The sequence below is a fragment of the Oncorhynchus mykiss genome, chromosome 19 (genome assembly GCF_013265735.2).
Source record: "Oncorhynchus mykiss isolate Arlee chromosome 19, USDA_OmykA_1.1, whole genome shotgun sequence".
Lineage (NCBI taxonomy): Eukaryota > Metazoa > Chordata > Actinopteri > Salmoniformes > Salmonidae > Oncorhynchus > Oncorhynchus mykiss.
Window position 1 is genome coordinate 40,553,191 of NC_048583.1, and position 10,754 is coordinate 40,563,944.

Consider the following 10,754-nt stretch of genomic DNA (forward strand, 5'->3'; position numbering starts at 1 on the left):
TAAAACTGTTACTAGTTTTTGTCATGAAAAAAGTGTTCATTTGGCTCCTTTACCATGACTAAATAATTTCTAGATTATTTCTTAATTAAACATGTGAGTTGGGTTTGTGTTTAATGTTATGTCTACAGTGGACCTAAATTCTCCAGACGGGAAGCATACGTCTTCTATATATTTAAAAGGCTTAAAAAGCCAACCTCTGCGAGGATGGGGGTATAACAGGCATGCCCTGATCCAACAAACCTAGAACTGCGCTCTGCAAACCTGCAGTGATCATTTGCACATGCCTGGCAACCTGGTGTTCATTAACCCTCCTATTCTCATCTCAGCCGCCGTAATTCAAATAAACAGCAATGAGATTTCCAGAGGTACTGCTCTTAGGGGTGGGGGGTCCATAGCTCCACACAGTCCTATCCATGGGCCCTCTCCCTGGGATAACCCAGAGCAAGCTCTCCCTGCCTCACTCAGCTGATCCACATATGGATGAATGAGTCTGAAGGGTTGTCACTCACAGGCACTGTGTGTCTGTACAGAGATATCCTGAACTGCTCACATGGCTTTTAGGGATTTTTAATGATCTTCCACCCAATTCTGATTCTCTCCACCGGCTCCCAAGTAAGGCTAGTTAAGATAAAGGGGGATAGAAGGGGCGGGGGAATGGATGCATGGGTGGATAGGTAGATGGAGAATTTATAGTGGTTTTGAGACTGGACTTCAGGTCTTATCCTCTTCGTAGATCATTTTTATGGGTTCTATACGGATGACCCAAATAAACAGAAGGTGTTTGTCTCCGCTCATTCAATGGAGAGAGAGGGGGAGAGTGGGGGAGAAAAAGGAGAGGGAGACGCAGGTAACTGGTGTATGGTTACCTGTGCACTGGTGACTTCGTTGCCATGGGCATTGGATTAGCTGATTGTCAGGTATCAGGTGATGCCTCCTGTAATATTGAAGAGGGTGAAACGGCTTTGTTGAAGCCCTGAACAAAGTCTGATTGGAAAAGGGAGCCAATGTTCTCATGGGGTGTGGGCCCCAGAAAGCTTCAAATTTCCCCTTTTTATTGTGCCTGTAGATTAGAAGAAAATGAACAGCACAGTCAGTCCTTTTAAAGGAAGACTAAACACTATTTTGAAGAACATCTGTTTGCAATATTACTACATTATTTGTATTACAGTATAGCTTACAAGGCAACCTTAATAGATGGATGTATTGCATATTTAGAAAACAAAAAGTTTAAAAAGTAACTTATAGATGTGTAACTTTTAAAATAACACACTTTATACATGAGAAGTGTCCAGCAGCTATTGTTCAACATCAAATACACCAATCCAACCACATAATAATGTTACCAAAAAGTTAAACAAGTAAGATGTATAATTTCGTCCACAATTTAAAACGTGCACTGTAAAACATGCGCGGGCGAGCAGTAAAAGAAGGGACCCCCCCAGAACCGAGGCCTTATTAAAAACGGTGACCTCTGATCTCTTGGATGGTTTCAAAGCTGACATTTAATGCGGCGCAGCAGACTGCAAGCCATATGTAACATGACCTGGGGAGCGCGGTACTCCGCTGCTCCACATCCCACTAATGAGAGGCCAGGGGTCGCTGGGTGCTGCGCTGCTCCAAAAGACCCACCACCAATGCTTTACCCACGGAGATTTATTTGTGGGGTTCCGAAAGTGAAATGTAAATAAATGAACCTAAAGTTAGCAAATATAAGTACAATCATAAATTGATGTTTAAACGCGCACTCTATGGCGTTTACAATGTGAGATGTGTGTGTGCCTAAAATCCATTGGGAACGACTGAGGTTAGCTTATAGGCCAAGTTGTTTTCGCCATCAAAACCACAACGCAATATTTGACTTCGACATCAGATAATTGAGTTGTTATCAGGCGTGAGAAAATATCTGCACATGTTCAGTCCTCCATCCACAACGAAAAAGAAAAGGAAAGGTGCGACCTGGGGCAATTTAATGCTCGGTTCTGCACTATAACCGCAACGTATAACATATGCGTAAAAACGGTCCAAACGTGCACTACACATGCCGGTGTGTTTCCACCCATATCTATATCTCTCCCCCCTCACACACACACGCACATGCGCACCGGTGCACGCACACATGTTGGGGTGTTGTTCTCCACTGAAATGGGATATGTTGAGAGAGAGGCAACAGCTGGGAGTCCGCATCATCGCCACGCCACACTGGTGAAATTGTATTTCCCATAGAAACACACCACTCTGTAACAGGGGGGACGGAAATAAGACTCATATGACTATTAAGGAGTTTGACTTTGTCTGAAAGCAATACAAACATGACAGCTCCTTCCCCCATGCCAAATGTCACCTAATCAATGTTTACTATATATGTTTTATTAGTTGTGTTACCAACACTCATAGGCCTTTAAATATAATGGTGAACTTAATTTAGCACATAAAAACATGAACACTAAATATTCTCTCCAAATAGCCTAATTAATTGGAGGGTCCGTTTTACGCATTGTGAATATCAAATCTCGATCTGTGCATAACGTCATGGGGTTGTTGTTTATAAACTGGCGCCCCCTCCCTACCAGTAACCTACACATTGTCTGAAACTAATGGTCAAGTGGTTTAGAAAATGAGGACAACACATTTCAAAATATTGTGGTTGTTTTATTACATAGAACGCAACGGTAAAGCCTCTTAATCGAATTATCGTTTAACAACATCAGGACCAAAGTTTGTTTACTATCCTGCTATATAGCCTTTTGTAGCCTATGAGGTAGCACTGCGAGGAAAGTGAGCCGTAATGATTTTGATGGGAGGTGACCGCAGTGCTCTTATACAAGGCTAATTTTCTAACATGACAGGAAACTCTGTTAAGCTGATAATTGCGGCTCCAATTTCATTTAACTCACTCATGTCAACAGTTGTGTTTTGAGAAAGCAACCAATTCGGAGTATTGCACTTAAAGTGATGAATAGGCTTGTATGTTTTACAACAAAAAATGTAGGTCTGGGCAGGGCCTATGGGCCAATTCAAACTAATAGTATTGAGAAAAAAAAGTCCTATTGGGGTCATTAATAATCACATGTCCTATACTTCGTCTCAAGTGAGTGAGTTAAATTCTCAAAAGATTCTGCAAAAAAATCCTACAATTGTATTTACACAGACAACAACATTAGGGTTATAAAAAATATAGTAATCTAAGCCAGACTTGATGTTGTCTAACGGCACTCATTTTTGTTTCAAAATGTTTGCTGCATACTTTGCATAGTTTGAAGATATATAGGCCTATGCAACGAATTATACGGGGTGTCAAATATTATAGGCCCACCTTTTAATTTAAAATAGTTTTACAGCAATGAATTATTAGGCCTGGGCTATGTCTCAAATTATTTTGATTTATCCAAGTAGGCTAGATATATTAAGGAAAGCCATGGACTACATAGGCTACATTCCAAATGTTTCAGCCAATTTGAACAGTATCAGCATTGTTCCAGTCAACAGCTGAAATAGCAGTTTTGATTAAGCGAAAACCATCTGCTTGCTTGTGTGAACCCGGTCTTGCTGGACTTTCATCATTTTACTCTCTCCTCCCTTTTATAAAGAAAAAAGCTTCAGTCACAAAACGCCACATATAGACGGTTTGATATGAGATATGGTGACGTTTTTATGAAGTGCTTTCTCGGTATGTATTTGTGGATTGTTTTCTTTCTCCCTCTCATTTTCCATCCACCGACGTTGTGTGCAGTAGCAGAGACTTCGCCAATCGTCATCGTTGCCCGGGGGCAGTGGAGGGGAGTCCACATCTTGAAATAATCACGACCTGAACTAAGATTGGGCACGTCCCCCTGGCTTCTCGGGTTAAAGGAGGAGGCGCGGCACAATGTGGTAGAGATATTAGAGAAACCTGAGAGCGGCCCATAAGACAGCTCATTTGCTGGAGCGCTGGGGTTTAGAGAACTGAGCGGAGCGAACCCCATAGGCCTCCGCCTAATGTCGAGGACCGACCGGTCAACCGCACAATATGCACCTTTTATTCACTGAATGATGGGGCCTTCGTTTTCGATAGCCCACCTCAACGTATTTCATAAGTTCTTGTATGTTCTAATTTGCATGACAGAATGCACATCTCTCAGCCAATTTTAGGCTATACTTTGGATGCTCGTTTGATGTTGTTTTCCTTTATAATCAATACAACTGGGAATAGATCGAGCAATTATACATTATTGTCCATGAATTCATCAGGAGGCAGTTAAATTGAGATCCTAATAATCTCAGCAAATGGTTGGGTCTTACACTTCACTTATTGCATACCCTCGTTCATTTGCTTTTATGATGGAAGTTCCATTTACAGAAGTGCCCCTAAATCAATTGTATAATCTGTATGGTATAGGCCATTATTTTCAAACAGATTAAGCTGGATATTCTAGATTCGCCTCTCATCCAAGCACGAGGTTAGTTTTTACATGTGTCTAAAACCACAGAAATGTATTAAACCAACGCTCGATTAAGCCCTTTTAACTGGTAGGCCTAGTGGTGTGTAGAATACCAAATATGTTAACAGTGAATTACCTATAACATTTAACCCATATCATATATCATACCCAATCTATATTTCATATGTAAAATCAGATATTGGTTAAAGATGTAGGCCTAACGGACAGAATAAATAATATTGCAAATAATATTGGCTGCCCTAGAAATGCTCCTTTCCGGTGTCTACTTCTCAACGTGTTGCCGGAGAGTCAAGTTGCAAATCCTGGGAAAGATAAAGAAATGTGATCTATCCTTCAAAACAACGACTCAACGACCAAGAGCCCGTGACTCACATAACTCATTTACTAATGGATAGGTTTTATGTTTCACGCCACAACATTGAGGACAGCAGTGGAGAGACGATTTATCTCCAGGGAAATAACCTTGGGGAGGCCGGAATAAAAATGTACATAATTTCGTAGAAATATAAAGATTTCACACCATAATAAATGAACAGCTAATGCAGTACTGTTAGTAGCCTAAAATATCCTGATGCAAATTGAAACGAAGAAAAAAATTCGAAAGCAGATATAACTGAACATCAAAATTATTCAATGTATGACTAATGTTTTAGGCAAGGATTTTGGAAATTGAAAGAATTAAACAAGCTGCAAAAAAAGAACATAAAAAAAAAAAAAAAAACATAATAACAATAATATCGATGGAAATGTCCATCGACGTGTTAACACATAGGGTAGGCCTATGGTGCACATGCGTAAAGAGGAGTCACACCAATCAAATATAAGGCATATACGTCATTACTTATGCACAAACGGAATATCATAACGGTTGGTTCATTGGGGCTATTATTTGGACAAAGTTAGGGGAAATATATTTAATCAGATTCCAGGTTCTATACCACACGATGCCTTTTGCAAATCTCAGTTGAAAGCTCAGTAAAATATCCTACACGTGTTAGGCGACTATATCTTTCATCAATAGACCATCTTGCAATATTGACATAGAAGCCTTACAAAGAACTATCCTAAGTTATTTTTGGAGTAAGATGTTTATTCACATTATAAATACCTGTACGTTTCTTAACGTTTCTTTCCTGTCTAAAAGCCCCAACCTTTTTGGCAGGCACTCGTCCGTAATGGCACGTATAACTATCATAGGAAGTTATTAAATTATATCACCTCATAAAATACACTACTTGATAATTAATAGACTATGAAAAATAGGAGAGACTATGAAAAATAGGAGAGAAATACACAATCTGCGTGCCATTAACTCGGTGGCAAGATGAGGGCGGTTAACAGTGACAATAATTAATAATGCACGGTGATGCAATAAATTACTTCAGCTATATTCATCGATCTCTTGTACTTCACTTCAAGCCTTGTCTGGAACTTTCCAAAAACATGGGAGGTCCTGCATGAAGGGAATGATAAAAATGCTCTTTAAGAATCTGTAATAATTGATTAGCATTTAGGTACCTTTGCTCCCTCAGCTAAAGCTGGAGAGGAGTATGGGATGGGGGGCTCCAATTTCAGCCCCTGACGTACTCCCTCCAGGGAGGAAACGGAGCTGCAAACCCAGTTCTGCTCGGCTGCCAGGGTATAGGGCAGTGGGAGAGCCAATCAACGAATCGCGCAGCGCTCTCTTTAAGCCTGACATATCTCCAACAGGAACAAATTGTCCCAACAATCAACATCCGAATCTCCCGTGCGCATCAGGGGTGGAGTGGATATTGTCCGGACGCCGGATTGCACTGGGTTCTGGAACACAATAACAAACCAGTGAAGAATATATAGACAGAAAAGCAGCATCCCTCTGGATATCGGCGTTGGGCTGGGGATTGAGACCCGACATCATGTCAATACTACCTTCGTTTGGGTTTACCCAGGAGCAAGTCGCCTGCGTCTGCGAGGTCCTGCAACAAGGAGGTAACTTGGAGAGGCTCGGTCGTTTTCTCTGGTCTCTCCCAGCTTGTGACCACCTCCACAAGAATGAAAGTGTACTGAAAGCAAAGGCGGTGGTCGCCTTCCACCGAGGGAACTTCAGAGAGCTCTATAAGATCCTGGAGAGCCACCAGTTTTCCCCGCACAACCATCCCAAGCTGCAGCAGCTGTGGCTGAAAGCGCACTACGTGGAGGCGGAGAAATTGCGCGGCCGACCGCTTGGAGCCGTGGGGAAGTATAGGGTAAGAAGGAAATTCCCTTTGCCCCGCACAATCTGGGACGGCGAGGAGACCAGCTATTGCTTTAAGGAGAAGTCCAGGGGTGTTCTTAGAGAGTGGTACACGCATAACCCCTATCCCTCCCCGCGAGAGAAAAGGGAGCTGGCCGAGGCCACGGGACTGACCACTACGCAGGTCAGCAACTGGTTCAAAAACAGACGCCAGAGAGACAGAGCCGCAGAAGCTAAAGAAAGGTATGTTTTGACCAAAAAAGTACAATCAAATGTTGCCATAGTAGGATTAATAGTAGGAAAGAATAAACTAAACATAATCACATGCGTAATTTACCAGAGTTGAAGTTGAATAAATTCCCAACTAATTTATTTAAAGTGACATGCCCTTATGCTGATTTTTAGAAGGCCCAACTAATATTACAATATATTTATACTAAAGGGTTTTAACAATTTTAAATTACAATTTATCCACTGTAAATTACACTTCAAACATTTAGTGTGATACCCCAAAACAAAAACATATGGCCAACATACTTTGAAATGGAACCAATGACAAATTATTGACTATATCCTTATAATTTCGATAGTGTTCTAAATATTTCTGGCATCAGAATAAGTTATAGCTATTTAGACAGTGATACATGTATATTTGGAGCTACAGGTCACGGTTTCAGTGGTCAAGAAATGGAATCATTATGATAGAAGATATTATTCTCATGCAATAATTAAAAGTATTGCGTGTGATCAAAAGTTTCCCTTTTGCAATTGAAATGTCAGAATAAAAAAAATTGATTGAATATATTTTTAATTGCATTATCCTAAAGTTTAAACCAATTTTGGATTGGCTTGTTCTTGGCTTATAATTGAAATGTCTAGCTTGTATTTGGCCTATCGATTCTGTAAACCTGGGTCCAAGATTGTTTATTCACAACCGAAAATCACCACCACGAAATCATGCAACAAACCAATGATGACAGTACTCAAATTTTGCATAGTTAAAATAGTTTACACGACAATACGAGTGTTAGGAATTGGTTGGGCTATATCTTGACTTGTTTCTTTTTGTGTTACAATCTTTATAGTCCTCAACGTGGTATGATAGTATGCTATAAACCTTTATATTTCTAACGTCTTTACATATCTTCCCTTCTCAGAGAAAACAGCGAAAACAACAACTCCGGTAACAACAAACAGAACCAGCTGTCTCCCCTCGATGGCGGCAAGTCGCTCATGTCCAGCTCGGAAGATGAGTTCTCTCCACCACAAAGCCCTGATCAGAACTCTGTGCTTTTGCTCCAGGGAAATATGAGTCACCCCGGCGTCTCCTCTTACCCTATGACGGGTCTCGGTGGCGCACAGCCGGTGCATGGAATGCACGGACACCCGCACCAACTCCAAGACTCGTTGCTGGGACCTCTAACATCGAGCCTTGTGGATCTAGGCTCCTAAAGGCAAATTGATACTATCTTTTAAAAGACTGATAACTCTACCAGCTTGAGTACATATATGAAATTACACTATGGTACCTTATAACTAGACTGACCTCTGTCTGTCGTTAAATTTGGTTAGAACTATAACGCAATTATTTTATGCGCTTATCCTGATTTAGGAGGTACCCTCCTTCCCGTGAAAATACAATCAAACCCCCTTTTACGAACTCTTAAGTCAACGAGACACTTAAACTGGACTGCCCTTTTGCTTAATTTATGATATTTTTTGTTCAGATAAAATTTATAGCAACCTCCTGCTATGGAAACTAAGAAGCGACGTTTTCATTAAAATCCTATTAGTTTCCAATAAAACAAAAAGAGACGTCAATTTGTTTAATGTGTATTATTTGTATGTCCAGTCAATAAAATAAATAGCATTATATCATAGCCTACATTCATCCCTCAAAGATATGTAGGGCATGCAGAACAAATATGGGCTATAATAAACCAAAACATTTTGGTCACGCTTTCTTCCTTGGTATAGCATTGAGCCATCTACAGTTTACGCACGTTCATGATAGCAAACAATACAAAATATCTGTTCAACTTTTGGGCAGTAAGTATTCGAAAAGCACATTTAGTTTCTTAGGCCTCTATGTCACCATTTGGATGGATAGAAACCACGGTCAAAGTTATCTGTTTAACTCTCCAGACAAAATGGAAATATTTAATCTTTCCTTGAAATTGTTGCTTTAATTTTCACCCAACGTGGAATTTCAGATATGTTAATGGAGTTAAAACTCAAAACATGATCGATTCAGAATAACAACTAAACATCCGGATTGGGAACTGTAAAATGTGGGGCCCGAAGTGTTATAATTCGTTTTAAAAAAGGACCACGAGGTATGCACAACAGAGTAGTTTTGTCGATGATATTTAAAGCCATGTTTTGCCCAAGGCGAAGAAGCCTGGTTCTCGCCCGTGCTCCATGGGCGCTGCGGATCATTACGTCTGTGTTGCGGTGTTTACTTTGCTCTCTCCAAGTGTTTGTTCTGTCGGTTCTGGGCCACGGAAAAGCAACACCATCTGCGGAAGGCGTGATTTTACATTAATCTGTAGCCTACTACGAAGAACAAATAAACCTAGAAATTGATTTATGTTTTTTAAATACTCTCTCCTTCATCCTTGTTCAACATCATGCACAACTTTTAGAATTACAATACAATTAGTGTTGAACCCTGTTATCACTCATGTTATAGGCTAACTATCCTATAATAATGATGGGATTTTAGAGCTCAATGAGCTCACCATCACCAACAACAATAATAACAACAGTAGCCTAATCTGCTTCTTATTTTAGTTATTAGCATATTACTAAAATTGTCTTATAATGATACAAACAATATACAAATAATAACACTACTGTAATAATATGAATAATTGCTGTTGCAATCATTGTCATTCGAATATATCGAATAGGCAAATTTAAGACTGATTTGTATAGGGTCTACAGCCGCGTTAGGCTGTAAAGCAATCCTCAAAGGACAACAACATTTATAGCGTACTTTATGGGCCAAATATCTGCGTCATATTTTGAAAAATGTCTCACTTGCACTCCAAAAGTTTCTGGTAACAGAGGACAACTCCTCTGCCCCCTACCCCTTCGGCTCATGTCAGGGTAAATTGTTTTGAACAGAGAGCACGGAGGATTTCCTGGGCCTAATCTGAACCAGTTGCTGCTAGCATTAGATCCTGATTGCCAAGATTGCAGGGCTATGCCCGGCTATAGCACGAGGAACCCTGGCCTGGGGCAGTCTGCATCCCAGAGGCGGTTGTCATTTGGGACTGTTTCTTAACCTATCATGACCACCAACCTACCATGTCTACCAAATACAGTGGAGTGAATATTTACCATTTACAGCCATGCAGTTTATATTTTTAAGTGATGCGGTTGTTACATTTTGAATAGTTTTCTAATAATATGTTATACTACCCCTACAGCTACCATACTACTAAAATAAACTTGAAACTAGTTATGCCTTGGGATTCCCTGTATATAAATATATCCTTTGAATCTAATATGCAGGAACATTTGGACCTAATTTGAACTCTAAATAAAGCAGGAACCTGTTATTTTATCAACCCCACTGTATTTGACTTACAGGAGACACATAAACAAGTCTGTCTCAAAAAAGTGCCAGGGAGTCAAATGTAGGTTAGGAATTTTCTGCACTCTGCCTCCCACTCACAAATAATGTGCAGGACACCTTTGATTGACAAAATAGACTCTTTAGACCAAATTTGCACGAAATCTCCCATGTGACTGCAGGCAGAGAAAAAAATATAGCCTGATTGGCTAACAGCCAATAACAAAGGCACCAAAGTGAATGTGCCAGTAAATCTAGGGACAATATGTCTGGTAAAGGATGGACACACGAGAGATTACTATGTGCCATACAGGAATTAAGCCATCAATGTCACCTCTACAGGGGTGGAAATAGAATATGAATTCAATCTCTTGCGGAAACTCCAACAAGGCTTTTAATCACGCCTGAATTCCGCACTTCGGATCCCAACCAAACACGGTGCGTTCACACTGGACAGTTAACATGGATACACACATAAACTGTGAGTCTACTGTATCTGGCACACAGAGCATTCCTCCTTTCA

The 10,754-nt window shown here is 40.4% G+C and overlaps 1 protein-coding gene across 1 annotated transcript; it reads left to right on the forward strand.

Annotated features, from left to right (window-relative positions):
- Positions 1-6,088: 6,088 nt before the first annotated feature.
- LOC110497841 (homeobox protein six1b) lies at positions 6,089-9,252 on the forward strand. The gene is made up of 2 exons (XM_021574266.2): positions 6,089-6,894; positions 7,809-9,252. Exons 1-2 carry the CDS (start codon positions 6,335-6,337, stop codon positions 8,101-8,103), a joined length of 855 nt encoding a protein of 284 aa, XP_021429941.1. The 5' UTR covers positions 6,089-6,334; the 3' UTR covers positions 8,104-9,252.
- The last annotated feature ends 1,502 nt before the right edge of the window (positions 9,253-10,754 follow it).

Coding starts and splice junctions, on each gene's coding strand:
- LOC110497841 (XM_021574266.2), top strand. CDS start 6,335: ATGTCAATACTACCTTCGTTTGGGTTTACCCAGGAGCAAGTCGCCTGC. Junction 6,895..7,808: donor GCCGCAGAAGCTAAAGAAAG/GTATGTTTTGAC, acceptor TTCCCTTCTCAG/AGAAAACAGCGAAAACAACA.